Source organism: Hylobates moloch, unplaced genomic scaffold (assembly GCF_009828535.3).
Source record: "Hylobates moloch isolate HMO894 unplaced genomic scaffold, HMol_V3 SCAFFOLD_22, whole genome shotgun sequence".
Classification (NCBI taxonomy): Eukaryota; Metazoa; Chordata; class Mammalia; order Primates; family Hylobatidae; genus Hylobates; species Hylobates moloch.
In genome coordinates, this window is record NW_026652297.1 from 27,984,366 (window position 1) to 28,011,484 (window position 27,119).

The 27,119-nt window shown below is 43.6% G+C and overlaps 1 protein-coding gene across 2 annotated transcripts in view; it reads right to left on the bottom strand.

The window, feature by feature from the left end:
• Nucleotides 1-4,981: 4,981 nt before the first annotated feature.
• TNFRSF10A (TNF receptor superfamily member 10a) overlaps nt 4,982-27,119 on the bottom strand; it is a 34,541-nt gene continuing 12,403 nt past the window's right edge. The window contains exons 2-10 of one of the 2 annotated variants that reach the window (XM_032144157.2): nt 26,165-26,261; nt 16,371-16,484; nt 15,528-15,639; nt 14,102-14,175; nt 13,911-14,015; nt 13,292-13,323; nt 12,674-12,823; nt 10,521-10,593; nt 4,982-5,387 (exon numbers count right to left, since the gene is read on the bottom strand). In XM_032144157.2, the coding sequence (XP_032000048.1) occupies nt 5,068-5,387; nt 10,521-10,593; nt 12,674-12,823; nt 13,292-13,323; nt 13,911-14,015; nt 14,102-14,175; nt 15,528-15,639; nt 16,371-16,484; nt 26,165-26,261 (1,077 nt within the window). In that variant the 3' untranslated portion in view covers nt 4,982-5,067. Of the gene's footprint in view, nt 5,388-10,520; nt 10,594-12,673; nt 12,857-13,291; nt 13,324-13,910; nt 14,016-14,101; nt 14,176-15,527; nt 15,640-16,370; nt 16,485-26,164; nt 26,262-27,119 lie in introns of both variants that reach the window. The other variant, XM_032144156.2, reaches the window with a different exon arrangement.

Sequence of the window (27,119 nt, forward strand, 5' to 3'; positions counted from 1 at the left end):
TTATGTCAGTTCACTCTCAGTATTTAAGCTCATTTTTAAAAGTAATATAATAAATTCATTCAGTTTAATTAACTTGAGCACATATGATTCTCTCTAGTTTTCTCTAACTTTTTATTTCTGCTGTGATTTGTGTGTGCCCCCCAAAGTTCATGTGTTGGAAACTTAATTCCAAATGCAACAGTGGGGAGAGGTGGGACGTTTACGGGATGATTAGATCAAGAGGGTACTTCCCACGTGAATGGATTAATACATTATTGTGGGAGTGGGTTCATTATTGCAGGAGTAGATTGGTTATAAAAGTGAGTTTGTCCCCCTCTTGCACGTTTTCCCTTCCTCCCATGCATGCCCTCCTGTCCTTTCACCTTTCACCAGGTGATGAGGCCACAAGAAGGCCCTCATCAAATATGGACTCCTTGACCTTGGACTTCCAAACCTCCAGAGCAGTAAAAAATAAATCTGCATATTTAAGTAAATCACCGAGTCTCAGGTGTTCTGTTATAGCAGCACAAAACAGACTAAGACAATATCCATTCAGTTTTATCTGTTATTTATTGATTCATTTTGAAACAACCTTTGAATAACTTCCAAACTAAAACAATATTATTTTTTATCTTAACAAAAACCCATCTTTTCTGTCTCATAGTTTTTTTGTTTATTCATTTTTGTTTTTTTTAGAAAGAGTCTTGCTTTGTCGCCCAGGCTGGAGTGCAGTGGTGCTATCTTGGCTCGCTGCAACCTCCACCTCCTGGGTTCAAGCGATTCTCCCACCTCAGCCTCCAGAGTAACTGGGGTTACAGGCAACTGCCACCATGCCTGGCTAATTTTTGTATTTTTAGTAGAGACATGGTTTCAACATGTTGGCCAGGCCGGTCTCGAACTCCTGAGCTCAGGTGATCCACCACCTCAGCTTCCCAAAGTGCTGGGATTACAGGCGTGATGAGCCACCGTGCCTGACCAGTATATTTCATAAATTTCGAAGAAAAGATACACCTTATTTTTCTGTTATGCTTTGTATATAAAGTTGCTTCCCCTAAAATTTCTAGAAATTCCAATTACATTAATATGATTAATTAATAAGAATTGTTAACTCTTAGTGACTTTAATTTCCAGTAAACACTAGAAAACTAGAAAGTATGCAGTCATTAACTGTTTTCTTCCAAGTTTGCAAGCACACGATTTCATAATTTCTAGAAACATGATTCCTAGGACAATTGGAAAAATTGTCCTACGACACAGGACAGGAAATGGCAGAGGAAAGGTTTAATAGGCCCAAATATCTTTTATTCTTCTGTAATAGGTAGCTAAAGTAAGTTCTAAATTTATGTTCAGCAATAAATGTTTCAGTATCATATTAATATCTTATTTGGAAATGATCTAGATATTCAATACGTATTGCTATGGTTTGAATGTTTTTCTGCTCTGAAAATCATATTAAAACTGAATTCCCAATGTAACAATACTCAGAGGTAGGGACTTTAAGATGTGACTCCATCATGAGGGCCCTGCCTTCATGAACAGATTAATCCTTCACAGATTAATGGGTTATCATGAGTGTGGAGTAATTATAATTTGTGCATGATATGGTTTGGATCTGTGTTCCCACCAAATCTCATGTTGAATTGTAATCCCAGGTGTTGGAGGTAGGGCCTGGTGGGAGGTGATTGGGTCGTGGGAAGCTTCTCATGAATAATTGACCACAATTTCATGGTGCTGTTCTCCTGATACTGAGTGAGTTGTCCTGAGATCTGGTTGTTTGTAAGTGTGTGGCACCTTCCCCTCTCTCTCTACCTCCTGCTCTGGCCATGTGAGACAGCTCACTCCCCCTTTGCCTTCTGCCATGATTGGAGGCTTCCTGAGGTCTCCTAGAAGCAGAAGCTGCCATGCTTCCTGTACAGCTTGCAGAACCGTGAGCTAATTAACTTCTTTTCTTTATAAATTACTCAGGCTCAGGTATTTATTTATAGCAATGCAAAACAGACTAAGATAATGTGACTCTGTTATAAAAGCCTGTGTGTCTCTCAGTGTGTCCCCTTGCCATATAATGTCCTGCACCAACTTGGGACTCTGCAGAGAAACTTTGTATTAGTTTGTTCTCACATTGCTATAAATTAATACCAGACACTGGGTGATTTATAAAGAAAAGAGGTTTATTTGGCGCACAGGTCCACAAGCTGTACAGGAAGCATGATGCTGGCATCTGCTTGGCTTCTAGGGAGGCCTCAGGAAAGTTACAATCACGGCAGAAGGCAAAGGAAGAGACAGCACTTCACATGGCCAGAGGAGGTGGAAGAGAGAATGGGGAGGTGCCACACATTTTTTAACAATCAGATCTCATGAGAACTCACTCGCTGTCAGAAGGATAGTACCGAGAGGAATGGTGTTAAAACATTTATGAGAAATCTGCCCTCATGATCCAATCACCTCCACCAGGCCCTACCTCCAACACTGGGGACTACAGTTCAACATGAGACTTTGGTGGGGCCACAGATCCAAACCATATCAGAGCCCATTAGCCAGAAGGCCCTCCCTAGATTTGGCCCGTTGCCCTTGGACTTCCTAGCCCCAAGAACCATAATACATAAATTTATTTTCTTTATAAATTACCCACTCCCTACTCTGAGGTATTCAGTGATAGCAACAGAAAACAGACTAATACAAATAACCATCATTTAACTTAGGTTAATATAACTATAAGATTTTTAAGTTACCAAAAATTAAATATAAAAATACTTAAAAGTAGACATCTTGGCCAGGTGCAGTGGCTCACGCCTGTAATCCCAGCACTTTGGGAGGCCAAGGTGGGTGGATCACGGGGTCAGGAGATCAAGACCATCCTGGCCAACACGGTGAAACCCCATCTCTACTAAAAATACAAAAAATTAGCTGGGTGTGGTGGCGGACACCTGTAGTCCCAGCTACTCGGGAGGCTGAGGCAGGAGAATGGCGTGAACCAGGAGGCAGAGCTTGCAGTGAGTGGAGATTGTGCCACTGCACTCCAGCCTGGGTGACAAGAGACTCCGTCTCAAAAAAAAAAAAAAAAAGAAAAAGGAGGTAGACATCTTATAAAAATATCAAAAAAGACACAAACATCACATAACACATAAAAAAACACAAAAATAAACAAACACATAACACATAAAAAACACATAAAATACAAAGAAACATACATTGAAAATATATGGCTCTTTTCAATCTTCTTTTTCATTCTTGTGTTTCATATATATCAAGAAATTTATCTTTTCCTTGTGCATTTTGTTCTTCAGTTGAATTTACAGTTTTATGATCTTAAAGACACATAAGTGTTCTTTTTTTTTTGAGTCAGAGTCTCGCTCTGTCGCCCAGGCTGGAGTGCAGTGGCACAATCTCGGCTCACTGCAAGCTCCGCCTCCCGGGTTCACGCCATTCTCCTGCCTCAGCCTCCCGAGTAGCTGGGACTACAGGTGTCCGCCACCACACCCGGCTAATTTTTTGTATTTTTAGTAGAGACGGGGTTTCACCATGTTGGCCAGGATGGTCTTGATCTCCTGACCCCGTGATCCACCCACCTTGGCCTCCCAAAGTGCTGGGATTACAGGAGTGAGCCACCATGCCCGGCCACACATAAGTGTTTTGATTAGTAAATCCAGGTAGAAGTTGTATGTGTGAACTGTATATAATGTTGACAACTCTGAAGAATTGTCTGTTTTAATTAAACCAAGAAACTTAAACTAGCTTTCTATTTACTAAAGATTATCTCAGATCACATGACCTTGAAAAACATTTAGATGGGCTCCCACTTTTCTAAGAAAATGTTTCATTTATGGAAGCAATTCTTTTCTTTCTTTTAGCCAAATCTTTGCATAGGTACCAAATAACACATTTGTTTGGGATGAGAGCTCCCCACTGCCCTGCCAAAAAAATAGTACTTTTATATACATGAGTCCAAATCTCCAAAGGTATATGTACTTTAATCGTGACCTGAACTCAAGGTAAATAAATTAAATAATTAATAAATTAACCTTAGCTTACTGGACGGCCACCATCTTTTATGCTGTTCCCTTGACAGAAATGTTGTGGGATAAATGACCATATATGAAATGGGACTTATTGGAGGAATTAATGCATCTGATAATGGAGGTTGAGAAGTTCCACAACAGGCCATCTGCACAGCAGAGACCCTGAAATGCTGGAAGCAGGGCTTAATCCAGTCCAAAAATCTAAGACCCAGGGAAGCCGATGGTGTAATTCTTAGTTCAAGGCCAAAATCCTTAGATCCTTCGGGGGGCCACTGGTGTATGCCCTGGAGTCCAAGGGCTAGAAATCCTAGAGTCTGATGTCCACAGGCAGAAGAAGAGTGTCCCAGCTCCAGGAGATCAGATGGATTTTCCTTTCTTTTTTTTGTTCTATCTTGCTCCCCAGCCTATTGCATGGTGCCCCCACCCCCGCCACATTAAGGGTATGTCTTTTCCACTCAGTCCACCCGATCGCATGCCAATCCCCTCTGGAAACACCTTCGAAGACATGCCCAGAAAGAATGTCCCAGAAATAATGCCTTACCAGTGTTCTACGTGTTCCTTAATCCATTCAAATTAACACCTACAATTGACCACCATGATAGGGAAACACATGGAGGCCAGCTCAGGGGAGAACCAGATTTTTCTTTGGCATGTGAGCCTCAGTCGGGCAATAATTCTTTCAAGTTTATTTTATTTTATCTTGAGACGGAGCCTCACTCTGTCACCCAGGCTGGAGTAAAGTGGTGCAATCTCGGCTCACTGCCTCGTCGGTTCAAGCGATTCTCATTCCTCAGCCTCCCGAGTAGCTGAGAATATAGGCACACACCATCACATCTGGCTGATTTTTGTATTTTTTTTGTAGAGACGGCATTTCATCATGTTGGTCAGGCTGGTCTTGAACTCCTGACCTCAAGTGATCCACCTGCCTCAGCCTCCCAAAGTGCTGGGATTACAGGCATGAGCCACTACACCTGGCTAAGTATTTATTTTATATACATGTTAAAAAAAAAAAAACACCTAATATGTATTAACACCTAACACCTAAGAGGAAACCTCTGGTAAAAAGAGTCTTTCATTCCAAGGACACGGCAGAGCCTGTGCCATCTACCAAGTAGATGAACTTTCCAGAGTCCACCAAGAGGTCCTGAATCTTCTCTTTTGCATGTCTCTCTTCCACCCTCTCCAAGGCATCCAGCAGGGTGTGGATCGAGGCGTTCCGTCCAGTTTTGTTGACCCATTTCATCAGCATTGCATACAAGGCATCCCCTGGGCCTGCTGTACCAGCTCTGACCACGTCAATCTCATTTTTCGTGAGGTCCAGCTGCCTCATGAGCTGGTCCCAGGAGTCAAAGGGCACGATGTCTGCAAACTTGTCAAAGAACAGCATCAGAGCTGGGCGGAGAAAGCCACAGAGACAGCCAGGTGAGTTGGGATTCAGTTCAGAAGGGGCAGAGGATCCCACATCAGGCCCAGAACCCAAGGAGAGAACCTGGAGAGCCCCCTGCATGGGCAAACCTGTTGCTCCATTGCCCACCCACCTCCCATCCACAGAGAGCCCACCCACACTGCCTGGCCTCCATGGTCCCCAAGGCGCTGACAGGTGTCAAGGTCACCAGAGAATCTGCCCTCAGAGAGGGCTGAGAACCCACCTGGGGAGGATGGATTGACCCTATGGAGGCAGAAAGCAAAGTGGGTGAGAGTCGGAGGGAGGGAAGGAGAGTGGCTGCAGCGGGAGCTCAGAGGATGGAGGCTGCCTGGGCTGCACTTGTCATGGGAGCATGTCCCAGGTGGCCACTTCTGCATCTGTGGAAAGCGCAGGGTCTGGGGCAGGCGACCTCTGCCCTCCCTGAGGCTGGGGCAGAGCCAGGTGGGGGTAAGCAGGCCCTGACCAAGAAGCAAACCTGAAGACAGAGCAAACCTACCCAGATCTCAGGACTACCAGGGATTAAATGCAATGAGATGTGTGTGCAAAGCACGGCACACCACCATCCACAGGGATAGAAGGGGCCAGGAGTACCAAGCTATGTTTTCTAACAGCCTCATTTAAAGAACATAAAAAGAAAAAAAATGACATTCATTTTAATGTGTGGTACTGAATATGTGTAAAATATAATTTAATATGCAATGAATATACAAAAACTGAAACTGACCCTAATGTCCCATAGAAAGGTTTTTTTTGATAAACAGAAATTGACTCTTCTGGTCCTTAAGGACTTGAAACTTAACATTTGTTTTATCTGAGTTACTTCCTCAGGAAAGACCTTCAGGCATCTCAAAAAAAGTATCAAAGAACTGAAACTCACCAGATCACTACATCCAGACTATGATGGGATATGGGACCCCTCATTCATCTTGATTGCTTCCTTGCCCCATTCTAGCTCCTACTTTCTTACACATTGTTACATTTCTTGCCTGCTATATAAACCCTTAGTTTTAGTGGGTCAGGGAGATAGATTTGAGACTGAGCTCCCATCTCTTCCACTGCAGCACCCGATTAAAGCCTTCTTCTTGGCAATACTCATCATCTCAGTGATTGGCTTTCTGTGCAGTGAGTAGCCAGACCTAGACCAAACCCCTCAGGTTTTGGTAACACATTCTGGTTCCCTGGCTGGGAAAGTGTTGCTCATGGCTCTGCTGCATGGGCCAGGAGTCTCAAAAGCCCTCCCAAGTAGTTGCCCTGCTAACTTTGGCTGGAGGTGAGTTTCAGTCTCTCTCTGGTCCCACTGCAGCCAGCCCCAACCACATTCCTGATTACCTCCGAAGAACTGCCTTTTAAATTTGATATTTGCATCCAGATAAGTGATTGTCCTTTGTGGGCCCAGACAGCAGGATCTGCTCTTCTCAGTTTGAGAAATTTTTTAAAGGAATTTTCATTTGCAAGTTGAACAGGCCCAAGTGACTGTGAAAGGGAAGCACTCTGCCTCTCAGTCTGGACACTCTTGGAGGCTTGTTTGTAATTGTGTGTTGTTTCAGGGCAAGTGAGTGTCTTTTGTGGGTACCAGGCAGCACGACTGGCTCCTCTCAACTTGAGAAATTTGAAAGGAATTTTTGTTGGCAGGTTGATCAAACCTAACCAATGGAGAGAGGAAGCACCCTGCCTGTTTCAGTCTGGATACTCTTGGAGCTTGTTTGTTGCTGCAGCAGTTGTATTATGTTTTGGTGATTATTTGTATGTGTTTGCTAGAGTCATGGGAAATTGGAATTCAGTAAACTTGGTATTCTTTTGTAATACTGTTTGGCCCCAATATTGTTTGGAAACTGGAGTTTGCTGCTGAATGAGAAAGTGGGATGGAGTTCCTGTAACTAGGCTTTTATGTTGCTGTTCTAAGCAGGATTGGGACCGATTAGTTGGTTCTAGGTGGTGTTCTCTGCGATGCTGTTGGGAGTCTCCAGAGGTTTGGCCTTTAAAAACCAAACTACCATGGAAACTGCTTTACCTAAAATTTGAGTTCACAGCCTTCACTGAATTATCTATTGGGGCTAACAAAGTTCAGCCATGTGAACATGTTTGTAGACTGGTGAGTTTGTATTACTGTCTCATGGAGAGAGTTCAAAGGTAAAAGCTATTGGATCTTTGTGTGTGTATATAGGTCTAGATGTGTTTATGTGTATGTACATTTACTATTAAGTTACATGTTGTGTCTACCAAATTGACTTATAAGTAAGAGTACTCATAAATTAAGTAAATAAGTCCAAGCAATTTTCAAGTTCATGTGACTTAAGTAAATCCTTACTAAACAAGCCAGCTTTAAAATTATTGGTAAAATAAAAAAACCAAAATGTCTTCAGAATTGTCAGCATACATTTTTGTCTGGGCTTATATTTTTCTTTGCTAGATATTTTGAGATATCAGTTTGGCACAAAAACTTAGAAGACTATAAGCTCAACCAAAACAAAATGATTTTTGAGTCAAGCTTTTGATAAGTAAGATTAATTTAATGTTGTTGGTTTAATGGAAACAGCTGAGTCTTCTGAGGTATTGGTGAAAATATCTATATATTTAACTTTGAAGCTCCTAGGTGAGCACCTGGTGTTCACTGGCTATTAAAAAAATAGTTGACAAAGAAATTAGCTAACTTTAAATGATGGTGTTTAATATCTCAATTTTCAGAAGCAATCTGGATAAACTTAAAAATGAAAGAATTGAGTAAATATAAATGGGATGTTTTAAGTAAATTTTTCATGTAATTAAAAGTTGTTGTCATTGGATTACAGAGAAAACTTCCAGTGCAGTAATTGAAAGACTAATGTGTGGCCAAGAGCATTGGCTCATGTCTGTAATCCCAGCACTTTGGGAGGCCAAGGCGGGTGAATGTCCATCACTTGAGGCCAGGAGTTTGAGACCAGCCTGGCCAACATGGCAAAACCCTGTCTCTACTAAAAATACAAAAAGTACCCAGGTGTGTGGTGGTGCACACCTGTGGTCCCAGCTACTCAGGAGGCTGAGGCATGAGAATTGCTAGAACCCAGGAGGTGGAGGTTGCAGTGAGGTGAGATTGCACCACTGCACTCCGGCATGGGTGACAGAGCGAGACTCCATCTCAAAAAAAAAAAAGAAAAAGAAAGACTGATGTGTTCATAAAGATTGTGATTGTTAACCAAACATGAAGCTGGGCAGGAGCTGACTGAGTGGACTGAACTAATAGAGAACTGAAATAATTTGTATGGCTTTTGTTGGTTTGAAGTATTGCTGATTCTTTTGGTTTTGTTTTTCCAGAGTCTGGAGAACTTTTTTCTTCTTTGCTGTTTATAGTCTTTAAGTATACTTTAAGTATATTGAGTATCCTTTTGTAAACAGAATTTGAGGCATATTTCTCTCTCTGCCTAATTTCTCCAGAATTTGTCAATTATTTGTGACTATTCATGGCAACATGTTTGCTTGCATATGGTTAATAACAACGTTTTCTTTTACAATGGAACACAGTTGGAGAAAATGGTTATTTTCTCAGGGCTTTGATTGCAATGGCCTCCTGAGAGGTTCCAGCAAAGCCAACTTAGGAGAGCCTATGTGGACAGTGATTTTTGCTGCACTTTGTGTGGTTAATCAGGCCACGTATATGGAACTAAACTTATTTTGCAGGTACGCTGGTCCTGCTATAATTTGTCTTTGGTGGAAGTGGGGCCGAGACAGAGAGATTGTGTTTCAGAAGAAACACAATCTTTTAGTATGAAATTAACCTTTGATTCCTGGGTGGCCACCAGGTCACCCATGGTATGAAGCTTCCCATGAAGCCCCTCCTCAACCACGAAACAGCCAGAAAGATCCAGGACAAGACTCTCTGTGACTGTGGGATTGATAAATAGAGAGGGAGAACTGAAATCAACCCAATAGTTCCATCAAAAGGTTTTTTGTTGTTGTTGTTTTGATAAACATAGAAATTGACCCTTCTGTTCTTAAAGCTCAAATCTTACATTTGTTTTATCTGAGTTCCTTTTTCAGGAAATGACCTTCAGGCCTCTCAAACAAAGTATCAAAGAACTGAAACTTACCAGATCACTACATCCAATGGGATGCTGGACCCTCATTCATCTTGATTGCTTCCTTACCCCTCCCTAGTTCCTGTTTTCTTACACATTGTTACTTGTTTTTTTTGTTGTTGTTGTTTTGAGACAGAGTCTTGCTCTGTCACCCAGGCTGGAGTGCAGTGGCACGATCTCAGCTCACTGCAAGCTCTGCCTCCTGGGTTCACGCCATTCTCCTGCCTCAGCCTCCTGTGTAGCTGGGACTACAGGTGCCCACCAACACGCCTGGCTAGTTTTTTTTGTATTTTTAGTAGAGACAAGGGTTTCACCATTAGCCAGGATGGTCTCAATCTCCTGACCTCGTGATTCGCCTGCCTCGGCCTCCCAAAGTACTGGGATTACAGGCGTGAGCCACCGCGCCCAGCCCACATTGTTACATTTTATCCCTACTATATAAACCCCTAGTTTTAGTTCATCAGGGGACATGAATTTGTGACTGAGCTCCCATCTCCTTGGCTGCAGCACCCAATGAAAGTATTCTTCCTTGTCAATACTTGTTGTCTCAGTGATTGGCCCTCCGTGCAGTGAGCACCAAGACCTAGACCCAACCCCTGGTGTTTTAGTAACAAAATAATGAGTGAAATATTTTACATTCTTTCTTGCATTAAGTCTTTGGAATCGTTATATAGTTTATACAACAGCTCTGCAAATTGGGCTTAGGCACAGATAAAGAGCTATTAGCCCACTGAAGTCAGTGGTGCCATGCAGGACAGGGCAGCCCCTCAGGGCTGTTGTTCTCCTGAACAACAAAGGAGAAGAGAGGAGGTGGAGAAGGGGATAGACAGAGTGGCTAGTGTCATTAATAGGGTGCAGAAAGGATGAGGTAGAGTGGGAAGAAGAGATGGGAGAAGACAATTTAGGGTCTTGATGGTCTATAGCATATGACCCCCAGTTTCTGGCATGGAATGCTCTGGAAGAGCACTCTCAGCAATGGGGACACCAGTTAGGACACTGTCCCTATGCCCTCCATTCCTGCTGCATCTCCAGGAGCAAAACACTTACTCTCAGTGGGGTCAGCACCATTTGCTGGAACCAGCAGCCTCCTCCTCTGAGACCCTTCAGCTTCTGCCGGTCCCTGTAACACACAGTGGGGAACGCCTTGGTCTGAGTCAGGGGTCCTGCAGTCTAGTACTGACCCTGACCACCAGCCAGCCCGGAGACCTGCAGCACATCACTTTCCCTCTTGGGTCACCATGGACATGGTGAAAAACCTCTGGTCCTGCATAGCTCACAGCCACTCCCTATTGCTGGCACTACCACCTCAGCTCCACCCTGTCAGATCAGTGGCAACATTAGATTTTTATAGGAGCGCGAACCCTATTGTGAACTGTGCATGTAAGGGATCTGGGTTGCATAGTCCTTATGAGAATCTTATGCCTGATGATCTGTCACTGTCTCTCATCACCCTCAGATAGGACCATCTCATTGCAGGAAAACAAGCTCAGGGCTCCTACTGACTCTACATTATGATGAGTTGTATAATTATTTCATTATATATTATAATGTGATAAGAACAGAAATAAAGTACACAATAAATGTAATGTGCTTGAATCATCCCCAAACCATCTTCACCTCCCAGTCCATAGTAAAATTGTCTTCCACAAAACTGGTCCCTGGTGCCAAAAGGTTGGGGACCATTGGTTAATAACAGAATGTCTTTTGTATACACATACACTGATGCATAGATTTGGACAAAGAATCACAAGAAATGATATCTCATAGTTACTTGAGAAAAAAGACCCAGGGCACTGCAGAGTGGAGGATGCTCTCTTTACTCACTAAGTAATTTTCTCACTTTAAATATATAAACCATTTGTTCATGTCAAAGCACCTTATCAAGCTGGAGAGATTATTCACCTTTTTAATGTTTGCTTTCTTTTTTTTAAATTACATTTTTGGTTAGAATAAATGGGTACTAATGCAAGAAAGGAAATGAATGGAACAGTCTAGGTGGAAGGAGATCATTGTCTAGATGAGCATTTAACCTCTGATTAAGGAGGGACCCAAAGCAGAGGGAAAAGGGAGAATCGGCGGCTCAAAGGGGTTGCAAAAACCAGACAGTGACTAGAACAATTCAGGGAGTGCCTCGCTTTGCATTGAAACACAAAACAAGTTCTATTTAGATTACAAGGTTATATGCAAAAATCACATCATTAAAAAAAATATCTCCATAAGAAGTTAGAGGAGATCGTCTTGTGTTGGCGAAAGGTCTTTCTACAGTAATGAGCAATGAAAAGGTAAATGTATCTACAGATTTCACTGGTTAAAAATTAAAGCTTCTACACCTGAAAATATTAGAACAAAAAGGGGCAAGAAGAAATTAGGAATCTATTGTCTGAATGTGAGAAAAAGCGTGAGTAGGAGAGCAGGCATTCTCATAAAGACTCTGAGAGACAAGACACTGATCTTATGCAAAAACAGTGAAAACAAAGAAATGTTCATTTAAAACAATGTTTTCCTAAATAGCAAAAAAATAAAAAGAAAGAAAAAGCCCTTCAGTGTCAAATCAAAATACATGAACTGGTACAAACCAACACTAGGGGGCTGTGTGCATGTGTGTACCTGCATGTGTGGGTACGTGCATGTGTGTGTGCATGTGGGTACGTGCATGTGTGTGTGCATGTGTGTACATGCATGTGTGTATATGCATGTGTGTGCATGTGCATGTATGTGTGTGCACACAGTAAGCAGTACTGTTACAGGCTGACTTGGAAATTGTGCTTCTTTTTGGAATCCTCCATACAACCATATTCAGAAATCTGGGCAGAGATTTATATCCAAATATGTTTAATGCAATAATAATTTCAGAGTAAATTTAAAACTCCTGCTGTTATGAGCAAGGGCTCCTTAACTTCTGTTAGGAGCACACAGTGGAGACCGTGCAGCCTTATTCAGTCATCAACAAACCCTGTGACCCCCACTCTATTCCTTTGGAGCTCCAGTTTCTGAGGACATGGCAAGGACAGGACAGGGACTAAGAAGCAGACGTTTGGAAGAGTGCCTGTCCCCTTGTGAGGGTGGCTGCTTTTTCCACGCAGCCCCGTCCCCTGCAGTCCCGTCTCCCTCAGGCTCCACTTCCCCTTTGGCCAGGAGAGCCGCGGCATGGCCTTCACCCCCTGCCTACAAGGTCTTGGAGGGGCCTGTCCCCCACTCACCAGCAGACACTGTGACTCCCCTGGGGACTGTACGGTGACACCTGTCAAATATGCCGGCTCCTGGCTTTCCATTTGCTGCTCAGAGACGAAAGTGGACAGCGAGTCTGCGTTGCTCAGAATCTCGTTGTGAGCATTGTCCTCAGCCCCAGGCTCTCGTAGGAGACCCGAGCACCAGAAACACACCTTAGGAAGGCAAAGAACCAACTCCGAAGCCCACACCCAGGGCTCCCCATGGCGTCTGTAGGGCACAGCTGGACCTGCTGCCACCATCCCCTCCCAGTGAGGTCACTCCAGGAAGTCCATGCTCAGCACATCCAGGACCTGCTGCTGGGGCCAGTCCCCGGTGCTGGGCTCGGGGGCTCACCCCATCCCCAGGGTACAGGCTGTGGGGTAAGGGTCTCACCTGGGCTGTAGGAGGGACAGGGCTACAGAATGGCCGACCAGCCTGTATGATGCTCAAAATGGCCTGTGTCCCCCATAGTCAATCCACAGCATCCAGGCCACTTCAGAGACTCAGGGCAGCCATGAGAGCACGGGGACCCACCCACCTGGACTACACTGGGCAAGAAGCAGTTCCTGAGCCCCTGATGCCCCCAGCTCCTGGAGAAATCAACTCACCCTGCCCATGCACTTGGGGTCCCCTCCACAACCTAGAAGAGAAGAGGGTTCCCTTAGTGGCCAGGGAGGGGCCCATGCAGCACTCCTTCTTAGAGGGCAGTGTTGGGCAGGGGTGGGCTGGGGGCTGGGACACTGGACAAGGAGCCCCGGGCCTGGGGATCCACATGAGGTCTTGCTAACTCAAGAGTTCCTTCAGGAGCGGGGAGTATAAAGGGAAGTAGGCTAAAAACAAACACGTGGAAAATCACTGTTTTCTGCTCTGTGTTCTGCTCTGAACAAAGCTACATAAATCCCACAACCTCTTCTCGTCCTGACTCTTGTCACCCAGTTGAGGAGCTGACTGCCTCCTGCCTGGCCGGGCCTGAACAATAGAGGAACTGGCCCTGCCTTCCCAGACTTGGCTGGGAGATGAGGGGACCCCCAGCCTTGGGAGAGGGATGGATGAGACCAGGGTCCTAGGGGTGCACAGGATGGGAAGATAGGGGGTGATCACAAGGAGGAAGATAGAGCCAGGCCAGAGACACTAGGACTTGGGGCAGGGGTGGGCGTTTCTGTCTGTGGGAACAGAAGGAGGCAGGGCAGAGAGTGCCCAGTGCCCCTGCCCTCAGCCAGCACCTACCTGAGCCGATGCAACAATAGACAATCACCACAGCCACCAACGGCAAGAGGACAACCAAAATCACAAGTGGGACGACCAAAATCACCCATACATTACGTCCATTGCCTGAGAAAAGACAGGGAAAGATAGGAGTCTCGGGCTGCTGGTCACTGTCTCCTCTGCAGCTGGGGCTTCCCCAGTGGGCTTTGTACCTGATTCTTTGTGGACACACTCGATGTCACTCCAGGGCGTACAATCCTTGACCTTGACCATCCCTCTGGGGCACCTGGGTACACACAGGGAGGGAGAGGGGGGACTCTTGATGGAAAGCTGGCCAGGTGGGATGAAAGAGGAGCCACTCTCCCTGCCCAATGTCCCTGAGAAGGCATCAGGGGAAGGACAGTCTCCTCGTGTCTGCAGGGGGTCCCCCTATGCTCCCTTGTTTAGGCTGGGGAAGGGTCTGAGCATGCACACTTTACCCCCTCGGCCTCCCTGCTCTGGGGTCAGAGCTGCAGCTCCAGGAGACTTCTGTGCTGGGCACACACTAATCTTCCCTTGGCTGCAGGGGAGGCCTGCGTTAGGAGGAATCACACTCCAGGGGAAGATCACAAGCCCGTGTGGCCACAAGCTGAGCCCCTTCCTCCAGTTAACCCACGGTACAAGTGAGCTCTCGCCTCCACCTGTCTGCTGGTTCCTCTCAATCACGGCAAACACTGGAGGACCAGAGAAGAGCAATTACTCTTTGCTTCCAAAACCAAAATAGGAAAAAGACAGGACTTATTGGGAAATCAGGGGCCAGGGGTGAGGCCGGCTGGGTGGGCTCAGGTCCTCATGGGAACTTGGAGGAATTCCACCCATGGCCTTATTATGATTTTTGCGGGCCGTGGGCATTTCTGTCTTCTTGAATTAAAAGCAAATATTAAAAATTACATTTTAAGGCTGGGCGCGGTGGCTCATGCTTGTAATCCCAGCACTTTGGGAGGCCGAGGCGGGCGGATCACGAGGTCAGGAGATAGAGACCACGGTGAAACCCCGTCTCTACTAAAAATACAAAAAATTAGCCGGGCGTGGTGGCGGGCGCCTGTAGTCCCAGCTACTCGGAGAGGCTGAGGCAGGAGAATGGCGTGAACCCGGGAGGCGGAGCTTGCAGTGAGCTGAGATCGCGCCACTGCACTCCAGCCTGGGTGACAGAGCGAGACTCCGTCTCAAAAAAAAAAAAAAAAAAAAAAAATTACATTTTATGACTCAATTTGTTTAAATATAAATATAACCCCAGCTGGATTCTATGCCATTATTTTCTTATGATTTCAAGATAAAATATTTCATTTACCTCTATTGTGGGCCTTAAGTCATGGCCTCCTGTGCCTAGTGAACAAGTCAGCCTGGCCAAGGGGACTAGTGCTGGGGAGGGGTGAGAAGGGGCCACTGCAGGGGACAGGGGTGGGGACAGGCAGATGGACCAGGAGGGGCAGGCTGCAGGCTCAGGAGACGCCACAGGCTCAGGGACACCTATGGGGGTGGAGGCACCATGGGGTCAGGGCTGATAGATACGGGTACAAGGAGGCTCAGGTCTTTTTAGGGTTCCTTGCTTCTGGGGGTTCTTTGAGGCTGCTGGGAGCCCCTTGGCTGTTGTCTCACCCTGTGCTGCACTTCCGGCACATCTCAGCGGAGTTGTCATTCCGGAAAGTTCCTGGTTTGCACTGACACGCTGTGTTCCTGGTCGTGGTGCAGGGACTTCTCTCTTCTTCATCTGATGACAGAGTACAAGGTTTTGGGAATGTGTTTCCCTGACGTGTCCCTCGACCTTTCCTCACTACCCCAACCCCTTCCCCCTCAGCTCAGTTCAACTCAGTTTGCCAAGGAGTTCTGAGGGCCAGATTCTGCACCAGCACACTCGGGCTCATACAGGACACCCACCCTTCAGCTGTCACCAACACTTGGAGTCATACAAAAGGACTATGATTCATTATTTATTACATCAGATTAGGGAAAAAGCACCATTTAGATCGCATGGTGAGTAGCAAAGGAGGCACATGATATCATTTGAGAGAGTCTGCAAGAAGAGGAGCCCTTGGGTGACTTCCCAAAAACCCAGCCTGCTGAGGAAGAGGGAGGAGCCTGAGAAACTGAAGGCTGAGTGAGCCCGAGAACCTGCCAGGAGCACACAGCCCAGGGGGAGCATGGCCCCAGAGCAGACCCGTACCACCGCTGAAACTCAGCCCTGTCCACTCGGCCAGGCCTTCTCTGTGCTGTAATGATGCCCCTACCCTCTTGGAGCTGATAGTTTGCACTACCAGGTGGCATGCATTATAAAAATCGTTTCTTTCTGTTTCTTTTTATGGACCTAAGACATAACCATGGAGCAGGGTATGATGAAGACCAAGTTGGGCTAGAACTTGGTTCCCTGACTCACATTGGCTACAACTCCCACCTCAGTGCCCCTCACTCCACCTTTTGACAAGAGGTCCACACATTCTGTACCTGATTTACAAGCTGTACATGGGAGGCAAGCAAACAAATTGTTGGAAGCATTGGTGTAACCCACACCCTCTGTGCACCGGTTACAGGCTCCAAGATGTTCTGATCTATGAGATCCTGGGAAGGGAGAGAAAAGCCAATGAATGAATTGCCATAGAGTTCCCAGAGGCTCGTGGCGGTGGCTGGGAAACTTCTTTTGGCCATCAGTAGACCCCAGACAGGGAAATCCCATCTTCTTGGCTTGGTCTTGTCGTCAATTCCGCATCTATTACACACCTCTGACTGGCGTTGCTGACAGAAATATAATACAAACCCATGCAACATTCAAATTCTATGAGAGCTATATTAAAATAGTAAAAAAAGAATGAGATCAAATTAATTTTAACAATGTATTTTTTGGACCTAAAATATCCAAAACATTAGCATTTCAACATGTAAACAGATAAAACATTGAGATATTTTCTTTTATTTTGAATACTAAGTCTTCGAAACCCAGAGTGTATTTTTCACTCACTGCACATCTCAATTCAAAGTGGCTGTGTTTTAAGTGATTAATGGCCACATGGGCCTAGAGACCAGGGCAATGCCACCTAGGTCCCTGGAAACTCACAAAAAGTCCTAATCCCTGCCCTCAGTGAGCTCCTGGTCAGTAGAAGGTACAAACAGGCACAGAAGCAATACAGCAATGAGGGGAAGGCTTCAGATACAGCCCATGCCACCTGCCGTGGGAGGAAAATGGAAGGAAAAATGGGTCCTCCGTGTACAGAGTCAAATAATGAGCCACAGAAAGAGGGCCTACCTCATGCTGCCCTGGATTGCAGAGGGTCTCCAGGCACTGAGGTGACAGCCTGCAAGAGCTGTCGCCAGCGGGAGCCCATGTCCGGAGGCTCGACTTTCACCTCCAGGGCTTTGCCCCTTCAGGTGACCTCACTCTCCCCTTTCAGTGCCCATTTATTTATCCCTCTCCTCTGATTCATATTTATCGATATTGAAAGAAACTCAGAAAACCCAAACTGTGGAAAAAAACTTCCTTGATAATGTGTTATGATGATGAGACTACCAATTATAAAAATGTGGTTATCGAGTAATAGTGCTGGGGCGACTAAGGTTACCACTGAAAAATAATAAAGGCTTTTTTTTTTTTTTTGAGATGGAGTCTCACTCTGTCGCCAGGCTGGAGTGCAGTGGCGTTATCTTGGCTCACTGCAACCTCTGCCTCCCGGGTTCAAGCGATTCTCCTGCCTCAGCCTCCCGAGTAGCTGGGACTACAGGCACGTGCCACCACACCAGCTAATTTTTTGTATTTTTAGTAGAGATGGGGTTTCACTGGGTTACACCAGAATGGTCTCGATCTCCTGACCTCGTGATCTGCCAGCCTTGGCCTCCCAAAGTGCTTGGATTAAAGGAGTGAGCCACCGCGCCTGGCCAAAAAACCCAAACTGTGAAAAAAATCTTCCTTGATGATGTGTTATGATGATGACACTACCAATGATAAAAATGTGATTATTCAGTAATAGTGCTGGGGCAACTAAGGTTACTGCTGAAAAATAATAAAGCTTCTTGCTTATGCTCTCCCTATAAGGAAATAGAGATTAGGTCTATCAAGGTGTCAACTGTAAAGTGTGAAACCACACAAGTACTGCATGAGAAATTTTTCTTACAAGTTTGGGGAGAGAAAGGACCTTCTCAGTCTCACAAGAAACTAAAAAGTTTGCATAAAGTTAACTATATAAAAATTAGGAAGAAAACTGCATGGAAGAAATCATGACTAAGATAAAAACAAACTAGGAGAAAACACTTGCAATGAAAACGACACTTAAAAGCATAGTTTCCTTCTATAGGAATTCATACCAAAAAAATCTAGAAAGAACATCAACAAGAAAGTAGTAGACTTGAACAACACTACTAACAACTAGACTGGACAGATGTCTATAAAACATTCTACTCAATCAAAACAAGATATACATTCTTTTAAAATGCACATAGAACATTCTCCAAAATAGACCATATGCTCGGCCATAAGATAAACCTCAATACACTGAAAAAGATAGAGATAATACAAAGTACACTCTCCTACCACAATGGAATAAAACTAGAAATAAATAGCAGGAAGAAACTAGGGAACCTCACAGCTGTATAAAAATTAAATAGCACGCTCCTAAATAACCAACTGGTCTAAGAAGAAATCAAAAGAGAAATCAGAAAATAAGACGAATGAAAATGAAGACACAACATACCAAAACCTATGGGATACAGCTAACGTAGCTGAAGTTTACAGAGAAATTGTCTATTAAGGAAGAAGAAATATCCTTCCCAAATGTCTATTGAGGAAGAAGAAATATCTCAATCTATAACCTAATAATCCACTCTAAGACACTCAAAAAAGAAGAGCAAACTATAGATAAAGCAATGAGAAGGAAGAAAATAATACAGATTAGAGCAGAAATTAATGAGATGGAAAACAGAAAAACAACAGAGTAAATTAATGAACTCAAAATCTAGTTCTTTAAATAGATCGATATATTGGCACAACTAATTGTGTTAAAAAATTAGCACAGGGAAAAAATAATACTCAAATTATAGTCACGCACTGCATGATGACGTTTCGGTCAACAATGAACCACATATGTGACAGTGGTCCCATAATATTATGATGAAGAAGAAAAATTCCTATCACTTAGTAATGTCATAAGGCAATGCATTACTCAGGTGTTTGTGGTAATGCTGATGTAAACAAACCTACTCCACTGCCAGTTAAAACTATAGCACATATAATGCAGTTCTATATATAATATTTGATAATGATAATAAATGACTTACTGATTTATGTATTTTTGATACTATACAATGTATTGTTATTTTAGAGTGTACTCCTACTTACAAATAAAAAAGGTAACTATAAAACAGCCTCATACAGTTTTCCAGAAGAAGGCATTGTTATCAGAGGAGATAGGAGATGACAGCTCCATGTGTGTCTGCCCCTGAAGATCCTCCAACGCGACAAGATGTGGAGGTGAACGACAGTGATATTGATGAACCTGTCCTTGTGTAGGCCTAGGTTAATGTCTGTGTTTCTTTTCTTTTTTTCTTTTTTTTTTTTTTTTTTTGAGAAGGAGTCTCACTCTGTCACCCAGGCTGGAGTGCAGTGGTGCAATCTCAGCTCACTACAACCTCCGCCTCCCAGGTTCAAGCGATTATCCTGCCTCAGCCTCAGCCTCCCGAGTAGCTGGGACTACAGGTGCCTGCCACCATGCCTGGCTAATTTTTTGTATTTTTAGTACAGACAGGGTTTCACCGTGTTAGACAGGATGGTCTCGATCTCCTGACCTCGTGATCTGCCTGCCTTGGCCTGACCTCGTGATCTGCCTGCCTTGGCCTCCCAAAGTGCTGGGATTACAGGTGTGAGCCACTGTGCCCAGCCAATGTGTGTGTTTCTTAGTTTTTAACAAAAAAAATTTAAGTAAAAAAAAAATTTAAGTTAACAATACAAAAATGCTTATAGAATAAGAATATAAAGAAAGAACATATTTTTGTACAGCTGTACAGTTTTCGTTTTGAGCTAAGTGTTATAACGAGTGAAAAAGATTTAAAAATTAAAAAGTTTATGAAGTAAAATAGTTACACTAAAGTTAATGTTGAAGGAAGAAAAAAATTTACAGTTTTGGTGTAGCCTAAATGTGCAATGTTTATAGAGTCCATAGTAGTGTACAGGAATGTCCCAGGCCTTCACATTCACTCACCACTCACTGACTCATCCAGACAAGATCCAGCCCTGCAAGCTCCATTCATGGTAAGTGCCCTAGACAACTACACCATTTTTTTTTAACCTTTTATACCATATTTTTATTGGGCCTTTTCTATGTTCACATATGTTTAGGAACTCAAAAACTTATCATTGTGTTACAATTGCCTACCAGTACAGGTTTGTAATCTAAGAGCAATAGGCTGTATCATATAGCCTAGGGATGCAGTAGGCTGTATCATCTAGGTTTGCGGAAGTACACTCTATGATGTTTGCACAATGATGCACTTTTCAGAATGTGTTCCCATCATTAACTGAGGCGTGACTGTATTAGAATCAGAAATGAGAGAGAGCACATTACTACAGATTATACAGAAATAAAAAAATTATAAAAGAATACTATGAAACCTGTACAACAAAAAATTAGGTACCTTAGATGAAAGGGACAAATTCCTAGAAAGACACAAACTACTGAAACTGAATCAAGAGGAAATAGACAATGTGAATAGACATATAGCAAGTAAAGATTTTGACTTAGTAATCAAAAATTACTCCTAAAGAAAAGTTTTCACAAGATGGCACTGAAAGCAAAGAAGGAACTGCCCCTCCTAAAGCTGAAGTGATGCAAAGGCTTTGAAGGCCAAGAAGACAGTGTAGAAAGTGTCCACAGCCATGAAAAAAATAATATCCATACATCACCCACCTTCCGGTGGCCCAAGATACTGAGACTCTGGAGAGCACCTCCAGGAGAAACAAGCTTGACCACTACGCTATCATCAAGCTTCCATTGACCACTGAGTATGCCATGAAGAAGATAGAAGACAACAACACACTTGTGATTCATTGTAGATGTTAAAACCAACAAGCAGCAGATCAAACAGGCTGTGAAGAAGCTCTGTGACATTTATGTGGCCAAGGTTCAACACCCTGATTAGGCCTGATGGAGAGAAGAAGGCATATGTTCAACTGGCTCCTGATTACCATGCCTTGGATGTTGCCAACAAAATTGGGATAATCTAAACTGAATCCAGCTGGCTAATTCTAAATACATGTATATGTTTTTACCAGAAAAAAAAAGTCGAGGCCCAGATGCCTTTACCACTGAATTATACCAACCATTTCAACAAGAATTAATACCAATTATTCAGAAACCCTTTTTAAAGACAGCGGAGGAAGGAGCACTTTCCAATTCATTGTATAAGGACAATATTACTGATATGGTTTGGCTGTGTCCCCATACAAATCTCATCTTGAATTCCCATATGTTGTGGGAGGGATCCAATGAGAGGTAATTGAATCATGTGGGGCAGGTCTTTCCCTTGCAGTTCTCATGATAATAAGTAAGTCTCATAAGATCTGATGGTTATTTTAAGGGGGAGTTTTCCTGCACAAGCTCTCTTTGCTTGCTGCCATCCATGTAAGACATGACTTGCTCCTCCTTGCCTTCCACCATTATTGTAAGGCTTCCCCAGCCACGTAGAACTGTAAGTTCAATTAAACCTCTTTCTTTGTAAATTGCCCAGTCTTGGGAATGTCTTTATCAGCAGCATGGAAAAAAAAAAAAACAAAAAAACGAATACAGTACATTGGTACCAGTAGAGTGGGGAGCTGCTGAAAAGATACCTGAAAATATAGAAGCAACTTTGGAACTGTGTAACAGGAAGAGGTTGGAATGGTTTGGAGGGCTCAGACGAAGACAGGAAAATGTGGGAAAGTGTGGAACTTCCTAGAGATTTGTTGAATGGCTTTGACCAAAAGCCTAATAGTGATATGGACAATAAAGTCTAGGCTGAGATGGTCTCAGATGGAGATGAGGAACTTATTGGGAACTGGAGCAAAGGTGACTCTTGTTATGTTTTAGCAAAGAAAGCAAAGAGAGTGGTGGCATTTTGTCCCTTCCCTAGAGATCTGTGGAGCTTTGAACTGGGAAGAGATGATTTAGGGTATGTGGCAGAAGAAATTTCTAGGCAGCAAAGCATTCAAGGGGTGACTTGGGTGCTGTAAAAGGCATTCAGTTTTTTTGTTTATTTGTTTGTTTGTTTTTAACCAACGTTGCATTCCTAGGATAAAACTTATTTGGTCCTGGTATATAATTCTTTCTTTGTTTTGTTTTGTTTTTTGTTTTTGAGACAGAGTCTTGCTCTGTTGCCGAGGCTGGAGTGCAGTGGCACGATCTCGGCTCACTGCAAGCTCCGCCTCCTGAGTTCACGCCATTCTCCTGCCTCAGTCTCCTGAGTAGGTGGGACTACAGGCACCTGCCACCATGCCCGGCTAATTTTTTTGTATTTTTAGTAGAGACGGGTTTCACCGTGTTTGCCAGGATGGTCTCAATCTCCTGACCTCATGATCCACCCTCCTTGGCCTCCCAAAGTGCTGGGATTACAGGCGTGAGCCACCGCGCCTGGCCAGCATTCAGTTTTATAAGGGAACCAGAGCATTAAAGTTTGGAAAATTTGCAACATGACAATGTGCTAGAAAAGAAAATCCATTTTCTGAGGAGAAATTAAAGATGGCTGCAGAAATTTGCATAAGTAACGAGGAGCTGAATGTTAATCCCCAAGACAATGAGGAAAATGTCTCCAGGGCATGTCAGAGGTCTCCATGGCAACCCCTCCCATCACAGCCTCGAAGGCCTAGGAGAAAACAGTTTCCTGGTAGGAGCCCAGGGTCTTGTGCTGTGTGGAGTCTAGGGACTTTGTGCCCTGCATTCCAGCCACTGCAGCCGTGACTAAAAGGGCCCAAGGTACAGCTTTGGCTGTTGCTTCAGAGGTGGAAGCCCCAAGCCTTGGCAGCTCCCACATGGTGTTAAGCCTGCAGGTGCACAGAAGTCAAGAATTGAGTTTTGGGAACCTTCACGTAGATTTCAGAAGATGTATGGAAACGCCTGGATGCCCAGGCAAAAGATTGCTGCAGGGGCAGGGCCCTCATGGAGAACCTCTACTAGGGCAGTGTGGAAGGGAAATGTGGCATCAGAGCCCCCACACGGAGTCCCTACTGGGGCACTGCCTAGTGGAGCCGTGAAAAGAGGGCCATCATCCTTCAGACCCCAGAATGGTAGAACTGCCGATAACTTACACTGTGCACCTAGAAAAGCTGCAGACACTCAACACCAGCACATGAAAGCAGGCAAGAGGGGCGCTATACCTTGCAATGCCACAGGGGCAGAGCTGCCCAAGACTATGGGAACCCCCCTCTTGCATCAGTGTGACCTGGATATAAGACAAGGAGTCAAACGAGATCATTTTGGAGCTTTAAGATCTGACTGCCCTGCTGGATTTCAAACTTGCATGGGGCCTGTAGCCCTTTGTTTTGGACACTGTCACCAATTTGGAATGGATGTATTTATCCGATGCCTGTACCCCCATTATATCTAGGAAGTAACTAACTTGCTTTTGATTTTATAGGCACATAGGCAGAAGGGACTTGCTTTGTCTCAGATGAGACTTTGGAAGGTGAACTTCTGAGTTAATACTGAAATGAGTTAAGACTTTGGGGGACTGTTGGGAAGGCATGATTGGTTTTGAAATGTGAGGACATGAGATTTGGGAGGGGCCAGGGATGATATGGTTTGGATATATTCTCACCCAGATTTCATCTTGAATTCCCACATGTTGTGGGAGGGACCTGGTGGGAGGTATCTGAATTACAGGGGCAGGTCTTTCCCATGCTGTTCTCATTATAGTGAGTAAGTCTCATGATATCTGATGGTTATTATAAGGCGGAGTTTTCCTGTACAAGCTCTTTGCTTGCTGCCATCCAAGTAAGATGTGACTTGCTCTTCCTTGCCTTCTGCCATGATTGTGAGGCTTCCGCAGCCACATGGAACTGTTAAGTCCAATTAAACCTCTTTCTTTTGTAAATTGCCAGCTTTGGGTAAGTCTTTATCAGCACTGTATAAACGGACTAATACAATTAGCTTAATATTAAGACCAGAAAAGGACTTCACAAAGAAAGAAAACTACAGACTCATGATTCTTATGAATATGGTTGCAAAAATCTGCAACAAAATACTAGCAAGTTGAATCCAAAAGCATACAAAAAGAATTATAGGCTGGGCATGGTGGCTCATGACTGTAATCCCAGCACTTTGGAAGGCCGAGGCAGGCAGATCATGAGGTCAGGAGATCTAGACCATCCTGGTTAACACAGTGAAACCCCGTCTCTACTAAAAAATACAAAAAATTAGCTGGGTGTGGTGGCAGGCGCCTGTAGTCCCTGCCACTCAGGAGGCTGAAGCAGGAGAATGGTGTGAACCTGGGAGGCAGAGCTTGCAGTGAGCCAAGATCACGCCACTGCACTCCAGCCTGGGCAACAGAGCGAGACTCCATCTCAAAAACAAAACAAAACAAAAGAATTATATACCAGGACCAAATAAGTTTTATCCTAGGAATGGAAGGTTGGTTCAACATCCCAAAATAAATTGATGTAACAAATTATATCAATAGAATAAAAACCAAAAGTCACATGATTATCTCAAAAACACAGAGAAAACATTTTACTAACTCCAACACCCTTTCTTTTTTTTTTTGAGACGGAGTCTAGCTCTTTCACCCAGGCTGGAGTGCAGTGGCGTGATCTTGGCTCACTGCAGGCTCCGCCCCCAGGGGTTCACGCCATTCTCCTGCCTCAGCCTCCCGCATAGCTGGGACTACAGGTGCCCACCACCTCGCCTGGCTAATTTTTTGTATTTTTAGTAGAGATGGGGTTTCACCATGTTAGCCAGGATGGTCTCGATCTCCTGACCTCGTGATCCGCCTGCCTCGGCCTCCCAAAGTGCTGGGATTACAGGCGTGTGCCACCGTGCCCGGCCGTCCAACACCCTTTCATGATAAAAACCACAAAATAATCTAAGAGTAAAAGTGAACTTCCTCAACCTGATAAAGAATATCTACAAAAACCCACAGCTAACATTATATTTAATGGTGAACAGCTGAAAGAAGTTCTCCAAAAAAGATATCTGTTTTCACTGCTTTTCTTCAATATGGTACTGGAGGCTTTAGCCAGGACAATTAGGTAAGAAAAAGAAATAAAAAGCATCCAGATTGGAAAGGAAAAGGTAAAACTTTCTCTGTTTGCAAATTATATGATCTTATATAGAGGAAATCCTAAGGAAGCCATTATAAAAGCATTAAGAATAATAAACAAGTTCTGCAAGGTTATAGAATACAAGATCAATGTACAAAAATCAATTATATTTGTATACACTCACAATGAATCCTAAAATGAAATTAAGAAAAGGTTTTATCCACAATAGCATAAAAAAGTATTAAATATCTAGGAATAAGTTTAACAAAATCAACCCAAAATTTATAGTCTGCAAACTACAAAATTGTTTTAAAAATTAGAGATGACCTAAATAAATAAAAAAAATCTCATGCCTTTGGATCAAAAGACTTCTCATTGTTAAGATGCCAGTAACCTCTAAACTGAGCGACAGGTGCAACACAATCCCTGTGAGAAACTCAGCTGATTTTAGAAATTGGCAAGCTGACCCTAAAATTAATATGGAATTTCAAAAAGCCCAGCATAAACAAAATAATTCTGGAAAAGGAAAACAAAAAAGAAAGATTCATACTTCCTGATGTCAAAACTCACTACAAGACTGTGTGGCACTGGAAAAAGGACAGATATAGATCAATGGAAAAGAATTGAGAGTCCAAAAGTACACCCATACCTTTATGGTCAATTGGTTTTTGACAAGGATGCCATTTAATGGGAAAAATCATCATTTCAATGAATGGCAACTGGATAGCCACATGCAAAAAATGCAGTTGGATGCTTATCTGATGCCATTTACAAAAATTGATTGAAAATGCATCAAAAGTTAAAGTACAAAACTCTCAGGAGAAAACATGGGGATAAAGCTTCATAACCTTGGATTTGGCAAAGGATCAATAAGTATCTGTTGAATAGAAGAACCAGAAACTGTAGGAAACAGAAAACTTGAAGAACATGGAAAAGGAATGTTATTGATGAATTTTGAGGTAATTTTTATATATGGTATAGGGTAAGGAAAAGGAGGTGTAAAGGATTAGAGATCAGTCTTAGAATGTACCTGGTGGACACAACTCTTCCAAAGGGCTATGTTCCCATTGCTGTCTGCCAACTGGTTGATCATGAAGTTTGATGGTTGCAGCTGAGCCAGGTACGACCTGTGGGGACAAAGCAGGGACTGGCATGAGTGGCTTCCAGATCTCACCCATTACAAGATCAATCTCACATTCCATTCCCCCAAGCCTCCAAAATTAGACAGAACTTGCATCTTTCTCCCAGTTCTAAAACTCAACCCTTTGTTTGTACTCATCTTTGTCTCTTTGTCCCCATGTCCCCAGCCCATGGCAACTACCATTCTACTGTCTGTTTCTATGAATTTAACTACTCTACATACTTCATATAAATGGAGACATACAGTATCTTATGTTTTTCTTGTGGCTGTCATATTTCAATTAGCATAAAATCATCACGATCCATCCATTTGGTACCATGCATTGGAATTTCCTTCCTTTCCATTGTGTCCTTCCATTCCTTCCTTTCCATCCATACATACATGATATATATATATGTCTATATATCATATTTTGTTTATCCATTCATCTGTCAATGGGCACTTGGTTTGTGTTCACATTTTAGTTACTGTGAATAACGCTGCTATGAACACGGGTGTACAAAATCTCTTTGAGCCCCTTCTTTCAATTCTTTTGGATATATACCCCAAGGTAAAATTGCTGTTTTCTTACCAGAGTTGTATAATTCTTGCAGATCTTACATTTAGAGGCCACATATGAAAAGCCAACAGCTACCATCCTACTCAATAGGGAAAGACTAAAGGTTTTTTCTCCAAGATCAGCAACAAGACATGGAGGCCTCCTTTTATCACTTCTATAGTATCAGGGTAATGCGGGGCCCACAGAAAGAGTTAGAAAGTGTTCCCTCCAACTCAGTTTCTTGGAAGAATTTGAGGAGAATTCATGTTAGTTCTTTAAATGTTTGGTAGACATCATCATTGAAGC